The sequence below is a fragment of the Barbatula barbatula genome, assembly GCF_947034865.1.
Source record: "Barbatula barbatula genome assembly, chromosome: 20".
Taxonomy (NCBI): domain Eukaryota; kingdom Metazoa; phylum Chordata; class Actinopteri; order Cypriniformes; family Nemacheilidae; genus Barbatula; species Barbatula barbatula.
In genome coordinates, this window is record NC_136783.1 from 9,888,904 (window position 1) to 9,912,733 (window position 23,830).

A 23,830-nucleotide genomic window follows, 5' to 3' on the forward strand; every position below is an offset into this window, starting at 1 on the left:
ATCTTACAGAGATATCCATGAAGAATAAATATTTACAATAACTTAGTATAAAAATACTTACAGTATTTATACAGTGGGGCAAAAAAAGTATTTATTCAGCCACCAATTGTGCAAGTTCTCCCACTTAAAAAGATGAGAGGCCTGTAATTTTCTGCAATAGGTAAGCAGCTTGGTGTGAAGAAATCAACTGTGGGAGCAATTATTACAAGAACGCAAGATCTCACTCCGTGGGGTCAAAATGATCACAAGAACGGTGAGCAAAAATCCCAGAACCAGACGGGGGGACATAGTGAATGACCTGCAGAGAGCTGGGACCAAAGTAACAAAGGCTACCATCAGTAATACACTATGCCGCCAGGGACTCAAATCCTGCAGTGCCAGACGTGTCCCCCTGCTTAAGCCAGTACATGTCCGGGCACAACTAGACAGCATTCAGAGGATCCAGAAGAGGATTGGGAGAATGTCATATGGTCAAATGAAACTAAAATAGAACTTTTTGGTAAAAACTCAACTTGTCGTGTTTGGAGGAGAAAGAATGCTGAGTTGCATCCAGAGAACACCATGCCTACTGTGAAGCATGGGGGTGGAAACATCATGTTTGGGGCTGTTTTTCTGCAAAGGGACCAGGACGACTGATCCGTGCAAAGGAAAGAATGAATGGGGCCATGTACAGTGAGATTTTGAGTAAAAACCTCCTTTCATCAGCAAGGGCATTGAAGATTAAACGTGGCCGGGTCTTTCAGCATGACAATGATCTCAAACACACCACCTGGGCAACAAAGGAGTGGCTTCGCAAGAAGCATTTCAAGGTCCTGGAGTGGCCTAGCCAGTCTCAAGATCTCAACCCCGTAGAAAATCTTTGGAGGGAGTTGAAAATCTGTGTTGCCCAGCGACAGCCCCAAAACATCACTGCTCTAGAGGAGATCTGCATGGAGGAATGGGGCCAAACTACCAGCAACTGTCTAAAAACCTTGTGGAGACTTACAGAAAACGTTTGACCTCTGTCATTGCCAACAAAGGGTATATAACAAATTATTGAGATGAACTTTTGTTATTGACCAAATATTTATTTTCCACCATAACTTCCAAATAAATTCTTTAAAAATCAGACTATGTGATTTTCCGGATTTTTTTTTTCAAATTCTGTGTCTCATAGTTGAAGTGTACCTATGCTGAAAATTACAGGCCTCTCTCATCTTTTTAGGTGGGAGAACTTGCACAATTTGTGGCTGATTAAATACTTTTTTGCCCCACTGTAGTAGCCTACATCTAAACCAGGGATATTCAGTTAAAGTTCCAAGAGGTCCTGTCTTTATATTTTCTTCCAAATGGAGGTCCGGACAATGTATTATTTTTAAATAAATAAATATTTAATCAATTTAGCCCAGTAGGATACACTGTATAAAAGATACGATCTTTTATCAGGCCATTTATTTTATATTTTAATATATGTATGTATAGGCTTTCTGGCTTTAGGGAAATGCCCTCTTCATAGAAGTCTGATAATTTCATATTTGTAAATAAAAAACAGCAAATATAATGTACCAATTAAAATGCTATATAACAATTAAAATCACCAATAATTTATAAACAGAAAACAAAGTTACTTGCCAAATTAGCCTTTTCATGCCATTGTGACCTTTTCACTTTTGACCAGAACGTAGTTTACAAAATGTAAACCTGTTTGTGAAAACCCTGCAAATGTCCTTCATAAAATAATCCTAAGAATATTCTGTGAAAATATAACAATATCTTCAATATTGACTGAATAATACTAAAATCTTAGTGAAATGAATGCTTGAAATTAATATTTAATGCTTGTTGTCTAATAATCAATTCGATTATGAGATGTTAACCTGGGTTTCCACAGGGTCACAAATGTTTATATGCTGACCAATAATACTAATGCTAAATGTAGATAAATATGGTATGGTTAATAAAATATCACAAATCTGGTCGAAAGGCGGAAGACATATACCAAACAGTAAACAGACTGACGTGATTCTCCGTTGTGAAGACACAATTTAAACAACCAAAATAGTCAAAAGTTTAAATGGTTTATTAGGATATGCGGTCCTGATGAAACGAACCAAAGGTCCGGGTCCGGAACGTAAAATTTCACTTTAAGTTTCATTTCACTTCTTCAAAATAATTGATAAAAAACAGAATAAAATGTAAACTCTGAGAAACAATAAAATCATGCCGACACTTTGAATACTGCCACACCCAAACACATAAGACACACAAACCAACATTCTTACAGTAGGCTATGTCTGAACAAAATACAACCTATACCAAAACATAATGGCTCACAAAACTTTGAAACAAACATATCGAATCCGTGTGAATGATTCAATCAAAAGATTGTCCTACAGTGCATAAAAAATCATAATGTCCAAGGTAGATTATGGCTTATTACACCAAAAACGTATATATTACCATATTAAAACACCCCCGTCTAACAAAAAATACATAGGCATGTGCAATCAAAATGAAGCCTGCATTCATGATTTAATTGCAATGACTTATTGCAAAAGTTTATCTTTGTCACAATGACTTCCTGAGGGACTTTGGGGCCCAAGTTTAAGCTTTGCGGTATTTAGGGTGTGTAAACCACATAGGAAGGATCTGAATTGCATCTGTGGCCTTTATTATAATAACACTGATCTGGTGCTCTGGAAGCTTTGCAAGGTGAGAACAAACATGTTATCACATCAAACACTTTTCAGGTCTGGAGACACAATGTTACTAAGGATGTAATACTGATAACACAATGCACTGTGACTTGAAGAAAATGTTTACCTAACACAGCTAGCGTTACCTATCTGCTTTGGTGTGCAGTGGTTTAAGAATGTGTGGGTCCTTTATGGTTTGTTGTTTTAAGAAGAACAGATTTTCTTGAGAGAAAATTTCCTATTGAATTTGGTCTATTAAAAGACTTCAAAGAGTTTTTGAAGACCAAAGACATCCAAAATTTGCATTGTTAAGCATTGCAAAAGTTAGAGCAACATGTATAATCTAATAATAATAACCTCCAAGCCACTTCTGACTTCTGTTGGCTCTTAAAATCCCTTTCATAATGGTTTGGAAGTGACTGTTGCGGGACTTCATAAGACCTGCACAGTATGTGCATGACGCCTTCTTATAGCTACAGCATGGACAAGAATCTTCATAGCAGATCCAACAAATTCCCACTTTACAGTCTCCCTGACTAAAGTAAAAAGCACACACAGATTCACACACGCATTAGTCGCCTGCTTGTGTTTCCAGTTCTGGGAGTAAGACATTTTCATCTACGTCACTGGCTTGCGAGTTTGTCTGTCTGTAGTACGCACTGCCAAATGACGGAAACCTACGCATGCACATAGAGTTTCTTTTGTAAAGGATCCACAGAAAACCAATCATGATGGCAAACAGCAGAATGGCCACCAGGGCGGCCACAAAGATCACACCCTTGTGAATCCCTGAAAAACAAATGACACATTGGTTTGAAGTACAAATGACAGAGTAAAACCCAGCTCTACACAATCTCATGTGGGTTGTGACTCTCAGATGTTCAAAGTCGTCCTTGGATGTAAGTTCACATCCGTCTTTATTAAAAATGTAACACTCTGCATCCTTTATCTAATGCTGTGTCACAACTATAAACACAAGCATTAGGATATTTCATAATTTACTTGGTTTCTCCTTTTGTGGCCGGGTAGCCCCCCACACTGAAATCTTATTGGTTCCCCTAATAATCAGACTGGCTGTGGTTAAAACGGTATAATGAATTATATTTTGTAATAAATTAAACCATTATCTCTGTTAAACAGCGACGGAAAAAGAGGGGAGCACAGATAGTTTGGCAAACATCAACCCAAAAAGAAAGAAAGAACAAGATAATTCGAACCTTTTAGTGGCTCCACCTCAACCTCTTTGATAGCACCTGTGATGCAAAAAACATCTGAATTATATACTGAAGAGCAAAGCCACAAAACCAACCATATTTGCCATTAACTATCCTGATCCAGAAATAATCCAACTGCAGATGCATGTGCACATAATGTTACAAATGGCCACGTCTTACAATACCTGTTGTGGTTTTGCAGATAAAGCCAAATCTGTCCCTGCAGTTGGCCAACTGCCATGTGGAGTCCCACACACGCATAGTCACACAGGTGTCTGCCCGCATTTGACTTCCATCTGGAGCCTTGGAACGCCAGTTTGTGTACTGGAGCGGCGAACCATCAAATCTGGTCAACGCATCATCTAAGGGGAAGCATTTTGGTCACTTGTCTGTAATACATAACTTATACCTATATTCGTTAAATAAACATCAATATAATCAATGATGAACACAATTGATCTTACTATCAGTGTCATAAATAATGCCAAGCCATAGGTTCTGAGGCCCCTGATAATACTGCCACATCTCCTTGAGGAAGAAGCGGCTCTCCTCATCATCCTGAACTGTCAAAATGTCTGATAAGTTTCCTAAAAATAGGGTGGAAAACCGTATAAAAGTGTTTTAAGAAAACAGGTTAAACAAATGTCACCAATAATAAGCAAAATACTTGAGTTCACAGTACAATACCTTTCTTTCTACAGTGATCTTTGGCTTCCTCCAGGCTCATCTCCAGCATGACCGATTTAAAATTATAGCAGCTTCCACGAAACTTCACCCAGGTTTCAGGACACACAACTTCATAAGAGAAAGCGATGCTTTCTATGGGCGAGAGAAAATAATTATATGATTCAAATACCACCGATTCAACATTTTACAACTTACAAAATATATAAAGATATTTCAAGTGTGTAAAAAGTATGCACTCCATTATGAAACAAACATATATAGGAATATACAGAAAAGTATAATATAAAGCATTTAAACATTATATATTTAAGGGGTGATTCGCCGGAAATACATGTTTTTCTTTGTCTTTGATGTGTTTTAAGTTGCCCATGCATGTATTAGATACGTAAAGGAGCAAAAAAGTGACGGAAAGAAATATGTATTCTATCTAGAAGCGAATGCTCACCCAGACCTGCCTGCAACTCCTCATGTAACCACACCCCGGCAAATCTACGTCAGTTCATAATACGATTTGACTAAGACCGCCCAAATATTGTAAATCTCACTGTACCGTTGCGGGCGCTGCCGCCATGTCGCGGAGACGATGTGTGTTTCATTGCAAATCGAAAGCCTCTTTGTTTGCCCTTGCAAAGGACGAGGCAACAAAAAACAAAAGGTTACATTTTATGTACAATACTTTTCCAGAAAAGTACAGTCCGAATATTCAAGTGTGTGCAGCGCATTTCACAGAAGAATGCTTCACGAATCTGGGAGAGATCAAGACCGGCTATGCATGGAAGCTTTTGTTAAAAAGTGGGGCAATTCCAACTGTTAAAACTGTGCAAGGATTGTCTGGCGCTTCGGATTTGCTGCCTGTAAGTATATTTTCATTGGAAAATAATTTGTAACGGACTAACGCGAGTTGAGTTTTTCTTTGTGTGATCTGCAAATCCAAACACGCGCGCAACATGGAAAAAAAGACAACATAAGTCCTAATAATCAGTTCCAACTAGAGGCAACATATGTCGTGTTTAAAATGGGGTTTACTGTCTTTGTTGAGTCGTGACGAGACACGGCGTAACACTGGTTGATCAAGAAGGGCCGAAGCACTCAAAGTATTTATTATGTTACCATTCCCTTCTGTAATGCAAGCTTGTTTCTATCTCACACAAACTCTGAATGATATGGTAGTTTGTTTATAAGAGGCGTTACATTTCTGTGCAATATTCGACCAATCTCTACGCACTAGTGAACTGGCCAATCACAGCACACCTCGCAGTTCAGAGCGATGAGCTTTGTAAAATATCAGCACGATTCAGAAATGCAGAGCGAAGAGTAGATACAAACATGCACAATATGTGGAAAATACAGCGTTTTTAAACCTTAAATTGTGTTTACACATTGTATTACATCTAAAGCAAACAATATTATTTGTTTTAGCCGCGTCAAATGACCCCTTTAAAACCAAGTGCTCATATTTTTAAATGGCAATTCCTTATGTATTATTCAATGTATTCATATATTATTTTATATATCCTCAAATATTCATGAAATTATGTATTATATTGATACTATTTAATATAAAGGAAAATATGTTTTCTTTGCGCAAGGGTTTCTGACTCGAAAACTGAATAAAACAAGAGAAAAAGTGAATGAGAGAAATGGACTCACTTGGAGGAGGTATATAGCATATTGCTCCTGATAACTGCTGGTCACATTGTGTATCTTTCCAGCGTCCATTAACATCCATTGAAACGCAGCCTCCATCCCCCATTGGCACCTCTGGGTAATAAATAGTGAAGTCCCAGTAAGTGAACGTGCTTTCTGTGCCATCTGACCACTGGTAAGAAATACCATCCTATGGAGGTAGAGGGCGTTCTAGTTACATTTACATTTATGCATTTGGCAGATGCCTTTATCTAAAGCGACTTACATTGCATTGTATAATACATTTGTTTCTGAGTGCCATGCTCTAACCACTGAGCCACAGGAAAGCTATTTATACTCATATAGTTCTAGTTAAACTCATATACAATGTCAAACTATTGGTGTATATCCTAGTATATGTTTAATTCTGTGGGGCGAGGACTGGAGGTGTGATCTATATAATAAGTGTGAAATGGGAGACCCCATACGTCAGTACTGTAGAGGCCGATCCAGTGTGGGGTTCCCAGTCTGTTCGTCAACACACTGAGGTAAGCCTGCTGAAACGGGTCTGTGACGCTCACAAGTTCCGCTCCTCTGTCCAGACAGCTTTTCTGTGCTGCATACCAGCTCAGGTTGCCATGGATGATATGGTAACTATGATTTTTATACTCGGACACGTCCAGAGAGGCAGAGCTATATGACTGGGTGGGACGTTTGGTGGTATCTGAGTTGGGGAGAAAGAGCGAGAGATTATAGATATCCAAACGTGCTCAACCAAACGTGCTTGGTACCCCTCCACAAAAAACTAAAAATGCACAATTTCTTCTGAAATAACTTGAAACTGACTAAAGTAATTGGCATCCACCGTTGTTTATTCCATATTTAACAGAAATAAGACTTTGATTTTTTTATTCAACATAGTATTGTAAATAATAAAAGAAATGAATGGACAAAAATGATGGGATTCCTAACCTAATATTTTGTTGCACAACCTTTAGAAGCAATCACTCCAAGCAAATGTTTTTTGTAGCTCTCAATGAGACTTCTGCGCCTGTTAACAGGTTGTTTGGCCCACTCTTCCTGAGCAAACTGCTCCAGCTGTCTCAGGTTTGTTGGGTGCCTTCGCAAGTTTCAGCTCTTTCCATAGATGTTTGATAGGATTCAGATCAGGACTCCTTGAAGGCCACTTCAGAATAGTCCTATGTTTTTTCTTATCCATTCTTGAGGGATTTAAGCTGTGTGTTTTTGGTCATTATCCTGTTGGAGGACCCATGACCTGCGACTGAGACAGAGCTTTCCGACACTGGTCAATATGTTCCGATCCAGAATGCCTTAATAGTCTTGAGATTTCATTGTGAGATTTCATTGAAACAACGGTGGATGCCAATTACTATTGTCAGTTTCAAGTCATTTCAGAGAAAATTGTGCATTTGTTTTTTGTGGAGGGGTACCAACAAAGTTGAGCACGTCTGTATATATATATATATATATATATATATATATATATATATATATATATATATATATATATATATATATATATATATATAGTGAGGGAAATTATCATTTGATCCCCTGCTGATTTTGTAAGTTTGCCTGAATACAAAGAAATTAAGGGTCTAACATTATTCTAACTGTTAGAGACCAAATATCAACCAAAAAATCAGAGAAAAGAATTTGCATAAAGGTTATAAATTGATTTGCATTTCAGTCGGTAAAATAAGTATTGGATCCACAGATATCCTCTGTCACTTTAAGAGAGTACTCCTAAATCAGCTTGTTTTGTATATAAAAGATGCCTACCAACAGAATCTGTATCTTTCATTTCAACCTCTCCACCACCATGGTCAAGACCAAATAGGTTTAAAAGGATGTCAGGGTCAAGATGGTGGACCTGCACAACCTTGAATAGGCTACAGACAGAAGCTTGGTGAGGAGACAACTGTTAGTGTCTGAAGCCAAGGGACGGGCCCAAGTAATGTAAAATCTTGGACGAGAACCTCCTTCCCTTAACTAGATCACTGATGATGGGGCGTGTATGTGCCTTTAACATGAAAAAGACCCAAAACATACTGCCAAGACAACCAAAGAGTGGCTTAAGGAGAAGCACATTAAATGTCCTAGCCAATCTCTAGACCCAAGTCCTGTTGAAAATCTGTGAAAGAGGCTAAAACTACAATTTGCTGAACGACACCCAAGAACATTCACAGAGGAGTGGGGATCAAATTCTTATTTCACTGACTGAAATGAAAATCAATTTATAACCTTTATATATTTTCTCCTGATGTTTTTTGATATACTGTCTCTATCAGTTAAAATAAACCTACCATAAAAATGATAGACCCTTCGTTTCTTTGTAAGCAGGCAAACATACAGAATCAGAAGGGGACCAAATGATTATTTCCCTTATAAATGAAGTATATATATTGAATAAATGGCTATGTGAGATAAACAACCCTACCTTGATTTTTCTGGCAGACAAAGCCGTAAACACTCTCTGTACATATGGCATCTTGCCATAGTCCCGTAACACGAAAGTTGTGACTGTTGGACAAGTATGTGCACAGAGGTTCCTTTGTAATTTTAGCATTAGGTAATTGCTATAGACATAGAAACAAATAGAATATTATTTACAAACACAGAAGATGTAAAATGACATTTTAAATAAATTAAATTCAGGGCCATTATACCTCCCAGTTCTCATAATAAAGCGGCTTATCATTGGCCCATTTGCGAGATGAGGAGCCCTGTATGCCAATCCAGACACCTGGTGACCGGCCGTGAAGCAACATGACTATGTGGGCTAGAAATGTACAGATGAAATAAACCACAACACTGCAAAATAACAGGCATGTGAAACCATCAGATCGTGGAATTGTGATCTCTACCCTGTTCGATTTCATCCTCGATGGAAACTAGAGTTCCCCGATGGGAAAAGCAGACGGACTGAGCTTCCTGCCAGGTTTTCCCCTCTTCCGGATGGGCTGGTAGATGCAGGAACAGACACTGGCAACAAATTTAAAACAAGCCAGTTTTAATGAGAACAAATAAAGCACAAGACCCTATTATGGTTAATAAATATGCTTGCGATAAGCATAATTTCTAGATTTAAGAAGTTTGTCTAGAAACATACTGAAAAGTAAATACATTATAAGCAACAGCGCACACCTGTGAATATGCAACGTGTTTGTCTGTTTAGTGGCATCCCAAAGCTCTTCACAAGGGGGTGATATTGTTATCTTTTTAAAATGTCTTACATTAAGTTAAGTTTTAAATACATGACATGTTTAAAGCTGAAATGACATTATAATTGTAATTTACAATTGTCGAGTATCATTTTGTGACAAATGTTTTTTTATTTCAACGCTGTAAATACTGTAAATAAGTAACCTGCAATTTTATGATTCACACATAGATGGCGATATATAATCAAAAGTTACAGATTGCAACTTGTTTGTCTTATTCATTTTCTTTAAACTCTTTAAAATAATTTTGAACGTCCTTTAAAAGTGTAGTGAATATGATTTGGCCTGAAGACCAAGTATACATCATACTGTCAACATTCTGAGTGTTTTCATTAATAAATGTATTTCCACAAAATGAAAGAAAGCAAAACTGAAAACCGAGGCAGTCTAAAATATTTTTTGTGTGCCACAGAATAAAGTATTAAGGTTTTGAAAAAGGCTTTAATTTAATCCCATCTGAATCTAAAATATACATTACTTGCTTAGGGCCAGGTCTAGGGGGGCTATATCACCCCCAGCTTTTTCGCCGAATCCCAAAAGTATCCAGCTGACAATTCAAATAATAAAAAATTAAATACTTTTAATTAAATACTTAATACTTATTTGCATTTTCTATTAAAAAATGATCTGTCAATTTAATCAAATAAAAATGTAAAGATAATGCATGCAATGAACTATGATTATACTGTATATCTACCGAACCAGAATATGTGAATCCCCCCCACAGTAGAGCCAAACTAATACCGGGCCTGCCTGGTTACCCCAAATATAATGTAATAAAAAAGGAAGTGTTTTAAAGCCATTTTGGCTGAAAAACAGAACATCAGCTTGTTTGAGTGCATCCAAACCTTGTGTCTGTAGTAGAACCAGTTCTCTGGGCAGCTGCCGATATAGTGTGGCTCCTGCGGGAGCTCCGTCATGGTCACCGTCCTGCGCTTGCATGTGTAACCATTTGGATCGGCACAGCTTCCTGTTGACCATTGACCTGCACAAGATAATCGAGAAATGCTATAGTATATAATGGCAAATGTAGGCCTGAGCGATAGTGTATAGATGTTTACCAGATTGAGACGACATCCGGATGCAATTCTGGCCAGACTTTCGGTTAAGTCGCCCGTTTTCCCAGTTCTCAAAATCTAGAGGCGATCCATCAGTCCAACTGCACAACACACACATATGCATATATCTCAGCTTATTTACAACAATAATGTATGGCCCTTGTGGGCTGCTTGTATGTTTAGAAAAAGCTTTTTTTTGCAATTCAATGACTCAGCATACTTTATCTTTATTTAGTTTACAGTCTTTCTCTTGCACAACTAAATTCTACTTTAAAAGCACCTGAAGCCATCGTGAGCACTGTTAGCAGACAATCCAATCCACCAATATCGAGATTCCTACCGAACCAAAGAAACAGAGAGAGTAAACGAATCACTTAACCCTGACAAGTACACTTGTTTCTATTTGTGTTAATAATCTAGATCATCTAACCTTCTTTAAACGTCCTTTGATGAAGTCCAGCTCCTCACTGGAGTGAACAGACAGCAGATCTGCCCCCATCATCTTGCAGGCAAAAGACACAGACTCCCAGGGAAACGGATAATTGCCAAAGAAGTATTCAGCGCCGCGAAAGAACACCCACGGCTCATGCTCTGCAGCACAAATCCAAACATCCATTATCATCAGTCAATATCAGTTAATCTCAATAATATTGGCTGTACTTACGATCGCTGTACCAGTACGGCTTGATCAACTGCACACCTGAGGAAACCATATAACATTGTATATCACCAAATATGCTCAAAACCACATTTATTAGATTTATATCCACACACTCACCTCTAGGGACCTTGCAGATCCATTCGTATTTGGAATCACATGAATGGGGCGTGAGAGTGTTAGTGAGGTCACTGTACACAGCGCAGCTGCGAGAATCCACTTCATTCATTCCCTCAATGAACATTGTCACCACCTGTTGGACACCATAAAGAGTTCAAATCGCATTTTATTTAGTATGCTTACTGTAAATGCATATAATTACTTTTCTTAATGACCTTTCGGTGTCTCCATTTAAAATAAAATGCACTGAAGATAAACTGAAAGCTAAATGCATTTCTATTTTTATTTATTATTTACCGGTGTGCCATCTGACCACTCCCAGGCGCCGCCAGAAACGGGGTCTCTCTTAGTAAAGCCCACCCAAAACCAGCGACCCTCTGTGCTGAAAACAAAACACAGAAAGAATGATGGAACGGTCAATTTGAAAAGGGCAAAAATACACAATGCAATTTCATTAGGATATTTTCAAATGGCTTGCTCAGTCATGTTACGTGTTTTATTAAGAAAACTGTGTAAATGCCATAGGTTGATTGATCTTGGTGGTTCTGTGGTTGGTTATTATAAATATGCACTTTGAAGACGTCTATGCTTCAAACAAGGATGGTCAGTACCCAACACTGACAATCTCAAATTGTGAGTGAATCTAGGGAATTACTTTGAAAATGATTCAATATAAACATACATAACATACAGTATGCACTATTTTACACCATTTGGTAGTAAAAATTAAAGTGAGTCACATCTTTACGTAAAAAAAATACGCAATGCACACTTGCGGCTCAATGCACACATTTGGCAGAAAAGTGAGGTGTGAGGAATGTTGGTGCAAAGCAACCTTTGGAACATCTTTGAGAGAAGCTGTTTGACAAACGCCTGATCTTCATAGTGATGAAAACTGGCCAGGTCGGTGCCCAAAGCCCGGCAGAAGAACTCGGCCTCCGTCCAGGAGCGACGCATCAGGATCTTCTCACTGTGATACACCTAAACAAACCCGTCAAACAGACAAAAAAGTAACATTGATTAACAAGCAGTAAAACACATCTGAAACATAACCCTTATTTATTCATCTGTGAGTTTGTGTCATCTGCAGTTGTATATGAAAATTTTCTACCTTGTAACAGTGCTGCAGACCTGCACGGCTCTCCCATCCCGGGGGACAATCAGAATTTTTATCTATTGATGGCACTGGCTTCCTAGAGTCCATTTCACTTGAACCGTTCACTTCCTGTTTGCACACAGCCAGGGCCTTGTGGGCGTGACAATTTTTCACCTCCCAGTAACCCAGGGCCCGACCCCCAGACATCACCACACACCCTCCTCCAATCACTGCAGATAAAGAGACATTCGGTAAGCAGAGAGTCTGTTTGTTCTTGTTTATGTCACAGGAGGTAAACGTGTTACAGACCCGGCTGGTGCCGATTCCAGTTGGTGTACGTGAGGGGTTCAGAGGTATCGTTTTGCGCCAACCAGCGATACTCTCCGGTTCTGTTCTGGTCCTGCAGCGCTGTCCAATAAGATTGAGAATCAGAGCCACCGGTTTCACTGATGAGACTGTTGAGAAAAGCCTGCTCGAACCTGCAACCCAGACTCACCACATTCACACCATGATCTCTTCCTATTTCATATTCTAACGTTTTCATTTTCCTGATATAATAACCATTTCTGTACTCAGCTGTTCATAAGAGGTAAAGGCTACAGTATATAAACACATTTCAAGGTCATAATTCCAATGCTGTCTTTAAATCCTCACCGGACGTTCCTTCTAACAAAGTTCAGATGTGTTCAAATTATTTTCCTGGGATAAAATGGATGCCTAGGGCAAATTAGTTTCTTTTTATTTTACACCTGATACTGTAGGGGTTTCAGTGCACTAAAGTAAAGAGAGAAAGTAAAGATTAAGTGAGCAATTGATGTTTTATTTGTGCATTTTAACTATTTATGCTAGCTGCCTCAGAAACAGGTTAAAGTTGCACAATTTTCTATCTTTACCGCTATTCTTCATCAATAATACACAAAATGCCATACTAAACTGTCCAGGACTAGAACAAATAAAAAAACGAAGTAATTTATGCAGGTTTGGAAGAACTTGAGTTTGAGTAAATGATGGCAGAATTTTCATTTTTGGGTGAACTATCCCTTTAAACACAAAGAAAGGTATTTGTGACCCTGGATCACAAAACCAGTCTTAAGTAGCACAGGAATATTTGTGGCAAAACCAACATATTATTGATTTTGCTTTTATGCCAAAAATCATCAGGATATTAAGTAAAAGACCATTTTCCATGAAGATGTTTTTTGAAATTTTGTACAATAAGAACAGCAAAACGTTATTTTTGTGAGTAATATGCTACGTTAAGGACTTCATTTGGACAACTTCAAAGGCGATTGTCTCAGTATTTCGATTCTTACACACTCAGATTCAAGAGTTTTAAATGGTATGTATCTCGGTCAATTATACTATCCTTACAAACCATATATCAATGGAAAGCTCATTATTCAGCTTTCAGATGAGGTATAAATCGTAATTTTGAAAAATGTGCACATTTCCAGGGTTACATTTGGAAGAATGTCAACTGTCGTGATCCCGGTCACCCCCCCGGTGCTTGTGGTCTAAGGTCTGTGTTCGTCTTTTTGAGCGCATGGCTCATTGTATTGACAGTCCGCCATGCGCTCGTCATTTGTCATTTGCTAACATTCATCCTATTATCTTAAAAAAATATCTAAGAAACTTCTAGATGTGTAGAATAATTTTTGGGTGGAGTATCCCTTTTAAAGGACTTTCAACATACCTGCTTTCTATAGTCACAAGAGGAGCTTTGCAATAATATCCTTTCACTGCATCTTCAAACGTCTGCTCAGTTTCACTGATCATATAACACCAGTTCTCTTTTTTCCTCCAGCCCTACACACAAAAACATACAGTATGTATACAGAATACAATCTATAAACACAAGAAACAGACGGTCTGGATTTTATGTATATTTGATTCATTGTAAATAATAAGAGAACAAAAGGATATAAACCATGCTTAGATAGTGGCAGACATATAATAGAAAACAAAACACATTTTACATTTACATTTATTCATTTGGCAGACGCTTTTATCCAAAGCGACTTACAAGTAGTTTTTTATACAGTGGCACATTACTGCAGAGCAATCAGGGGTAAGGTGCCTTGCTCAAGGGCCCTTCAGTCATGACCTGCTGGCACTGAGATTAGAACCAGCAACCTTCTGATCACAAGCCCAACGCTCTAACCATTAGGCCACAACTGACCCCAACACAACACAAAAAACACAAAAGATTACAGGTTGGGTTTTCGTACCAGATGTGAATGTTATGATTTGCCCTACGTAGTATGTGAGTAAGGCTTACTGTATGTACTCCAAGTAAACAGTGTGTGAGATGCGGAAACTTGAATGCAGAGATTCGTATGCAGGGTTTGATCCAAAATTATTGCAAATGTTCTGTCCTAAATAGTATGCAAATTCGCACAAGATGGCGCCGGAGAGCTTTTGGGATGCCAGAGTTGGCAGAATAATTTCCGGTTGAATAACACTGTAGCCTATGGGAAAAGGAGGCCTGCAAATATGGGTGTCTTTTAGATAAAAAATAAGTTATATAAAAGCTATATGACATATCCTTTTTACATTCGATAGTGATATACGACCGGAAATGAGTCTACCGACAAACCAGCGGGCGACATCAGTTTTCTGCACCAATTTTGTTTTCAAAGTGTCATTCTTTGCACTTTTCATTCAAAGAACGCAAGAAATTCTGGCTTTCTAAACAGGATGCAGCAACACTACAATGAGACAAAGAGGGACATAGCCGTTTTCAGTGCCATCTGGTTGCGTTTCTGATTTCTTTGGCCTCTGTCCGTGTCCTTCATATAATTTGGACCAGACTGAAACAAGCATTTTATTAGCAACAAACAGACCCTGCTACACAAACATCACCAGAAGCGCAAAAGACTTGATCTCAATGGAGTTTGAGGCTAATGACCCCGAGCTATTTTTAGCAACTCTTTTCAGTATTGAATAAAACATGTCTGCCAATTTGGTAGAAATCTTTATTGGAAGCATAAATGCTGCTTCTATAGCTGTGTGTGTATGAATGTACCGTCAGTGACCGGCACACGCCCCAAGCCGAGTATGTGTGGTTGTGAGCACGTGCAGAAGCGTGGGCTAGCGTGTTTGGTTCTATTACACGTGCTCTTTCCCTGTTTGGCAGCATTCATCGCAGTCTATTCACAGTCGTTTTGTTTCCTGACAAGTACAAGCAGAAAGAAAGCAGCACCGATCTGAATCAGTCTGTTGTTCTCTAGCCGTGACCCCACTCACTGACAGTCCTCTGGATAGACTGCATGCCTGCCGCCTTCAGCTCACACAAAGCCCATCTCAGGACAACAACCAATCAGAAATGCCGCAAACAGATGAAATGAGAGTGACGGTAAAAAGAATGAGGGCAGACTTCTTGTTAGTGATGATTCAAAGGCTGAATCACTGCATTTATATTTTCCACAACTTTTTTGGGTGACATGGTAAATGTCTTGTGATTTGTGTGTGAATGATTTTGAGAAACTTTTGGTTAAGATGGTTGTTCATGTTGTGCTTTCATTCAAGAAAGTCTTGTGTTATTGATGTAAGGTCAACTATGTGCACCTGTGTTTTGTTAAGTTAATCAGTTTCTTTGTTTATAGCCCTCATGTTTACACCCCTGTCCACATCAATGGTTGAATGTATAACCCAGCCGTTTATTATTGTAAATGTAACGGTCCTGTAAGTAATTTTTGGGAGGATCTATTGTCAGAAATGCAATATAAAATACATAACTATGCTTCAGAGGTGTAGAAAGACCGTACATAATGAACCGTCATTTTTTTATTACCTTAGAATGAGCTGTTTCTATCTACATACACCACCGGCCCCCATACATGGAATTCACCATGTTGTTTCTACAGTAGCCCTAAATGGATGAACTGCTCTACAGAGCTCGTTTCGTAAACACTTTATCTCCTTCAACAAAGAAGCGAAAACGTGACGGCATCTTACTGAGCGTTCACAACGCCGCTGTGGAGAGCGTAAAAGTGGCCGGAAGTCATTCATTTTCAATGTCAGCCGTTGGCGAGCAGTGGCGAGTCTTGGCCATTGGGAGTTCGAGGAGAGGTGAAATCAAGTAAACTTTATGGTAATGAGCTATGATGCTGTTCGGCGGCAACCAACCTGAATGTAGAACTCCAATGCTTGGGAGGTTTCCAGATAACTCAGCAATGTAAACTTTGGTTCCGACCACATACGTCAGAGCGTCCACAATTCTGTGTGCATGCGTGTTCAAAGTACACTCTTACCTCTGGACAACCTTCCTCCTGTTCTCCAGTTGCGAGCAGAGGAACAAGACCTGATGTTTTACACATGGCCATATGCTGCTCTTCACACCCTTCAAACTGCCATCTGCCATCCTACAATGCAAACACACACTTGTGACTTGGTGTTTGGCTAAACTGATGCTTTCCTGACTTCACTCCTGTGACTAAATGATGACTGTACAACTATTTTAATTAAAGTCTTCCTAAAGTCTACCTATTTCCAACTGCAGCTGTCCGTCTGATATGTGCTACATTTCTGCATGCTTCGCTCTTGACTAATGCCCTGTGTCCTTAATGTGATCTTTGACCAATCATATTTAATCTCACCTTAGCATCTGCCGTCACACAGATGCGCTTGTCGCCATGGCGATGGGAGGGCTCCTGAGAGTACCAGGATGTGAATGTGACGGTAGAATTATCAGACCATTGAACTTCAGGAGACTTTGCTTCTTTGTACAGACCGATCCACACTTTAGATTCAGAGACTAAAACGACAAAACATAAAGACCATTACATTTTCTTCTAAAATGTGATTCTTTCTTCTGCAGAACACAAAAGAAGATATTTTGAAGAATGTTGGTTGCCAAAAAATGGAGGTACCTATTCACTTCTGTTGTATAGACACAAAACCAATGTAAGTAAGTGTGGTAACCAACATTCTTCAAAATATCTTCTTTTGTGTTCTGCAGAAGAAAGAAAGGATTAAGTCAGAATCCTGTTGTTTTACGTCAGTAAGATATTCGGCTTACCCATTGAAAGCAGTGCCAGCAGCAGCTCTTGCTGGCTAAGCGAGTGGATGCTGACCAGCTCTCCTTTAAGAGCCCTGCATGCACTGGAAGATGCGTCCCAGCTCACCAACTTCTCCACATAATGGTAACAAAACCCGTTATGCTCCAACCAATCATCAGGACAAATCGTCTCCTTGTACAGCCAGTTAGCTTTCCAACATAGAAAAGATATAGAACATGAAATGCTCACTATTTGCATATATTTACATGTACCAAAGAAAGCAAATAATGGACTGGACATAACAAAAAATGACTCTAAAAAAATGAAGAAAACATTTTAGACCCACTTAAAGTATTCAAAAGAAAGTGCACATGAAATGATGATGTAAGAGAAAAGAGGCTTGATGGGAAATGTTGACCGAGAATTCTTAGATTATTGCTGATGACCCCATCTGTTTTTGTTGACATACACACAGTGAGAATGTGTGTGTTGGATAGCCAGGGCCATGGGTTCAGACTCTAGCTAGGCCACAGCTGTGTAAAATCCAAAACACGCCCACATCTTCTCTTCTAACCAATCACTCTCAGTGCTGACTCAATTGGAGACAACAGTCATAAGTCTGTATCTGACAAAAGGCCAGTTCACTTAATAATGCGCAATAAAAAATGACACACGTTTTACTTAAAACGTGGTGGTACACGCTGGACCTAAAGCTTGAACAAACTTGAAAAAAGAGGCGGAGGGCAAAGGGAGAAGTCAGACAAATTAGTGGAAAATCTAAAGATGCAGACAAAATCATTAGATGCAGACAAAGAGCTATTATAAATGGATGGATAGACAAAAAGCTGGATTACTGCGAATGAACATCACTCATCTATTTACCAAGCGGCTCTGCTTTCCGACTTGAATTTAGCGTTTTCTTGCAAATGTAGGGCAGTGCTGACTCACAGGAGAGACTCTGCCATGAACCTTGTGTGGAGTTAAAAACTCCACACTGTTGGTTCTGCTGTACCGGTGTAGAGGTCAAATCTGGACAGGAAGAGAAAAGAGACCTCTGAAATGCACTTCCCATGAAAAACCTCATCGACCCTTTTCAGGCATTCAACCACAAATAAATATAACTACATAAAAACAAAAGCCAATAATTTTTCCAAAGTGCAACTAGTAAAGCATAAAACTTGCATCACCAAGCTATTGGGTTTGATTCTCATGTCGATAAAATGTACAGCTTGATAAAAGCATCTATAATTGTAAAAGCATCAATTCAATACCATCATTCTCTCTAACCTGTAGTGTAACTGACAAGAGCCAAAGGAGATTCATCTGACCACTGCCATCCTCCATGATGACTGAGATGGTTTAGTCCAATCCAGACCATCACACCCATATCTGAAAGCCTTTCTGGTGATACACAATGATAAAAGTGATGAACAAATTACATTTTTACAAACACTGTCGTAAAAAATGATATCAAAGTTTAAATATCAACCTGCATGGTAAATATTGACTCCTTTTTGACTGGTTTGCCAAAAAATAAATATTTATGAGCACGGTTTATATACATAGTAAGTGTAGCAACCATGTTTTTTCAGATATATTACAATTTGCATTACAATAGTTTAAATGAAAATTCTATCCTCATTTAATTACCCTGTTGTCTTTAAAACATGTTTGACTTTATTTCTTCGGCAGAACACTAAATAATTTATGAAGAGTTTGGTTCCAAAATGGGATAACTTTTTTAAAAATCATGTTTTTTTATTATGTATTCCAATTAATATCAATCAAACTGCAGTTGGTTTGTTTTGATAAGCCATAATAACACAATTAAACAAAATAAAAACATGATAACACAATAAATACATGAGTTTCGATCATTTTTAATCATTTTTTATCTCATTTTGTAAACAAAATATTCATATATATATTGAAAAATGTTGGTAACCAAAAAATTTTGGTAACCAAAAACTGTTGGTCCCCATTGACTTCTAATGTATAGGCACAAAACAAATGAAAGTCAATTGGAACCAACGGTTTTCTGTTACCAACATTTAAAAAAAATATGAAAGAGAAAGAAAGTAATAAAGCTTTGTAATGACAAGAGACCGTGTAGCATAAATAATGACAGATTCCTAATATCATCATTAAATGAAGTTACCACAATGAAACAATGGTTAACTGTGCCTTACTTCAAATAACATGGTTAAACTGTATTATTATCATAGTAAAAATATGGTTAACTGTCATAATGGCTTTTTTTTTTTTATCAAGTGTCTGATTCGGAACCTTCCGATTCCAGAGTTGTAATTGATTTTCTATTCCCAACCTTGCTTGTGTAGCATATTCCAAATCTTCTAAGGCCAAAAATAGTGCAAAATTCAAGAGTTATTTAATGAATGTCGTCTTTCAGAAATTGAGCTATTAGGCTTGTCAATCACTAAGATAACCAATGGCATCACACCATTTCACCATTTGCAATGTGCCAAAAATAACATCTGTGAAAATTGAAAACGAACAATGAGGAGATGATATTAAAATGCACATCAAAATATGTGTGCATACCTTTGATATAAGTCTGTTCATTGGACTGTGTGATAGAGAGAAGACTTCCACCCTGCGACTGACAGGAAGTAAGAGCTTGACTCCAGGTGAGTATGGAGTTCACGTTAAACTGGTAACAGGACTTCAGCTCAGGATGACTTTCCCAGAATTCACTACAGCCTGATACTATAGACAATGAACACAAATACAAGCCTTTAGCTTGATGGTGCCTATTTAATAAATATAAAAGTATAAATGATACATAGTGTATGTATGTGGTTTCACCTGGATTGGGACAGAAGCCCCATTTCTCATCCTGATCATAGAAGCTGGTAGTAGCACACCAGAGGTGACGGTCTTCTCTCCCCTCAGATGTACAATCCCGGAACCATTTATTGTTATATTTGAAGGGAAGGGAACACGGCATCCCGTGAGAGTTTCCTTGCAGCGTGTGAATGTCTGTCAACACCAAAAACAGCAGCTATAGGATAAATATATATATTCAGACACCCATATGCCCATATGATTATAGAAATATAACTGAAATACTCAAACCCCTTAATAAAAGAATGTATTTGTGTCTGCCACTAGGCTTTGTGATAATGGAATGTGTACACAGATCTCTTGCCTTCATACGGGTAAGCACAAGGACCTTCACCGGCCGCCCCGTAAATCCTCCACTGATACATGACGGCTTTCTTCACCATCACCTTTGAGTCCTCCACCACCAGCTTATTATTCATGGCTCCATACAACATGCTTCCCCCACAGCGCCACCACATCGTTGGAAGGGAAACATCACACTCAAAGATGCCAACGTCAGGCTTGGGCATGTTGATTCCTAGGCATCGACTGGTGCCCAGATTGAAGAGTCGGTGCCGGGACACCCATTTCCAGAGCAGGGCAGCAGACGGGGGTTCACAAGTAGTCAGAGATAAACCAGACGAGGCCGAGAGACACTTCTTCTGTGATACGCTCTCCAAACGAAACACACCTTTACCTAAACCACAAACAGAAACAAAAACATACACATTTTAAAAAATGAATATGGCAGTTTGTGTATTGGTTTAAGTGACAGGGACAAAAATTCAGACATAACTCAAGTTGTTCCAAACCTGTTTTCCTTTCTTTGTTTTGATTAACACAAAAGAAGATATTTGGAAGACTGAAGGTCTTTGCACATTTAATCCGAAATGTTTGTGTGCGTTTTTTTCGCATTTGACGCACGTTTGTACAGTGTCTCTGAATTGTCAAAACGCCTCTCAAAATGCTTGCTATGGATGCAAAACGCAGAAAATCTAACCCAGTCCGGATTGTTTTATGTGATTGACACAACGTAAGGTCATATTTTTTTTTGTTACAAACATTCTTCCAAATATCTTCTTTTGTGTTCATCAGAACAACAACTTTATACAAGTTTAGAACAACTTGAAGGTTGAGTACATGGTCAAGCTAAAGCATGCAGAAAATATGTATATAGCTTGTTGTATACATCCCACTTGGGAAAGTGAGGTCGTAGGGTTTTTACCTAGTGGGAAAAGTCTTTCTTTAGGAGTATTATATAACCATTTACATTTAGAGCTATGTTAGATTATAAAGGCAAGTGATATTGGAGAGTTGAAGGCATTGAGAGGCACTGAGGTATCAGACAGCTCTGATTATCCACCGAACAGATAGAAAGATACAGCTACTATCTCCAGTTTCACAACCACAAAATGGGGCTTAATATTTCAGAGTTCTCCAAGCCGACAGAGGGTGAGGGTCTTTTGTGGACGTTGACACGACAGAGTAATTGAAGACACAGAGTAAAGACAAAGATATCCTCAAATAACCGAACACATACAGAGTATTGTGAGAGAGGAGAGGTATGCATTATCCTCACCATTTATCTGACGGAAAGAATTAGCATCAAAGTATAGTCTGGTATTAACCATTTTGCTTAGCTTCCGCTTTGAGTTTTGTTTTAATAGAGTTTTATATCCAGAATATCATTGTTTTTAAATAATACAGGAGTGTGTCCAACAGGTGATTTAACTATTTGATAGATGAGAGATAATAAAACAACAAGGAACAACAAGTCCTTAATGGGACATGTTAAGCGTGTTGTTACCAGCCTGTGTGAGGGTGTGCATGCTTTTATGCATTCTCTTAATATCATTCAAAAGATGAAACAGCAGAAAATATTATAACCAGGGAATGCATAATGCTAAAAATACACCTTTAATGCATTTGGGGAATGGATTTACAACCCTATGACTTTAAATGCACTGAAAATCTGTTTGGATTCAAAATGTGAGGTGGGTAGTGATGAAAATTCGTTGACTTTCTTTTCGCTGCAGAACACAAAAGAAGATATTTCGAAGAATGTTGGCAAACAAACAGCCTTGGCTCCCATTGACTTACATCGTATGAACACATACAGTAATGTGCCACTGTAAAAAACTACTCGTAAGTCGCTTTGGATAAAAGTGTGAACACATTTTGAGACATTTCTCAGGTTTTGTCCTTTCGCGTTTCACATAAAGAATCAGGTTTCAAACCATGTAGATATATATGAATAAATGATGATAGAATTTTTATCTTACTGTAAATTACACTTCAAATACTAAAAAAATATGTCTTTCAACACGGGCCATCATGCGATATTATATGGTCTGTAAGACCACAGCCATGGGCAGAATACTGGTTTCAAGGTATATCGATTATGGAAAGAGTCAAGGTTTCAAAACCACTTCAATTCTCTGTGATACCCTTTCTAAGGTATGAGCTGTGTTTACACCAAATATATAAAATAGACATGTAATGCAATGTTTGATGTTTATGCCTAATATATGGGCTATGACAAAAATAAATGATATGAATGTTGGTTAAAAATAAAACGTATTTGTGTCCAGTTGAAAGGTTGTTGTTTGTACACGCAGACATTTGAAAAGAACACGTTTTAGTGTTGCAATTGCAATACCGTGACACCTTTGCTAAAGGTTATCATACCGTCAATATCTCATCCCATGTAACATCAAAACGAATTGGGATTTGAAACAAAAAAAGTAAAACTCCTCTAGTCTATGTTCGTGGGTGTTCATCAGCGATATTCAAAACGCATGCTTTGTGCTTAATACATCGTTTATTGTATGTTCTTTAAAGCGTATTGACCCCAAATGAAAGAAATATTGGATATGTTGTGTCATGTGATAAGCAGCCGCCTATCGGTTCGTTTGAGTGCGTAAACCTTCACTAAATCGTGACGAATGGAAACCATTGTGTAACTCTATAAAACGCATAACAACAAACCGTTATTTCGGCCGGTCGTCCTCCGAGCGCAGACTAAAACTGTAGTCTTCGAACGGTGATCTCAATTTAGACCCGAAACATCTTTTATAAACTACAGATAAGTGGTGGACTATGCGCTCAGTATATCTGCTTTAACTACTACAAACACGATCCGATCAGACCAAACCCATATGCGTGCATTCCTACACAAGCTCGCGAAACCCAAAGATATAAGTCAAATACACCGCACGGGCCGAATGCACTTACTGTGTAGATCGAGAAGTCGATTTTTGTCCGAAACGCCAGTTTTTCCCGACACTTCCACAGAGGCACAAGCGAAACTACTGACAAACATAAGCGTATAAATGACATAAAGTGAGTCATGGGAGCAAACGTGAAGAGTTACAGTGTATCCCCGCATTTCCTCAGCTGGAGATGAGCACCGCTGTCTGTTTTCGCACCACTTTCCTAAACTTTTTTGGGTCCCCTACGTCACTTTTCCACGGGGCTCTTCCCCTTCTGCACGCGGCGCACGCTCGAGCTCCAGTCGTGTGTCACTGTGATGCGGTGCAGGTATCGGTGCAGTGATGTATATCGGTACAGATCGATGTGATGTGATGTGAAATAAAGGACACGGAGT

At 38.6% G+C, this 23,830-nt stretch overlaps 1 protein-coding gene across 2 annotated transcripts; it reads right to left on the reverse strand.

Annotated features, from left to right (window-relative positions):
• Positions 1 to 2,039: 2,039 nt before the first annotated feature.
• On the reverse strand, positions 2,040 to 23,693 carry pla2r1 (phospholipase A2 receptor 1). 2 transcript variants are annotated; one of them, XM_079483580.1, is made up of 30 exons: positions 23,458 to 23,693; positions 20,549 to 20,920; positions 20,206 to 20,379; positions 19,942 to 20,106; positions 18,667 to 18,780; positions 18,262 to 18,408; positions 17,400 to 17,588; positions 16,978 to 17,135; positions 16,633 to 16,743; positions 14,073 to 14,185; positions 12,689 to 12,834; positions 12,395 to 12,609; positions 12,119 to 12,264; positions 11,581 to 11,665; positions 11,284 to 11,416; positions 11,170 to 11,205; positions 10,936 to 11,096; positions 10,786 to 10,841; positions 10,509 to 10,606; positions 10,296 to 10,432; positions 9,091 to 9,208; positions 8,893 to 9,005; positions 8,664 to 8,802; positions 6,691 to 6,926; positions 6,227 to 6,413; positions 4,577 to 4,708; positions 4,354 to 4,476; positions 4,075 to 4,251; positions 3,893 to 3,928; positions 2,040 to 3,464 (listed from the first exon to the last, which is right to left on the reverse strand). In XM_079483580.1, the coding sequence occupies exons 1-30, from the start codon at positions 23,609 to 23,611 to the stop codon at positions 3,247 to 3,249; spliced, it is 4,389 nt and encodes a 1,462-aa protein (XP_079339706.1). In that variant the 5' UTR covers positions 23,612 to 23,693; the 3' UTR covers positions 2,040 to 3,246. The 2 variants fall into 2 exon arrangements, with proteins under 2 accessions (XP_079339706.1, XP_079339705.1); XM_079483579.1 differs by having other exon boundaries at positions 12,689 to 12,858.
• Positions 23,694 to 23,830: the final 137 nt, after the last annotated feature.

Coding starts and splice junctions, on each gene's coding strand:
- pla2r1 (XM_079483579.1), bottom strand. CDS start 23,611: ATGCGGGGATACACTGTAACTCTTCACGTTTGCTCCCATGACTCACTT. Junction 6,414..6,690: donor TCGGCCTCTACAGTACTGAC/GTATGGGGTCTC, acceptor CTACCTCCATAG/GATGGTATTTCTTACCAGTG. Junction 3,929..4,074: donor TATCTGCAAAACCACAACAG/GTATTGTAAGAC, acceptor TTTGCATCACAG/GTGCTATCAAAGAGGTTGAG.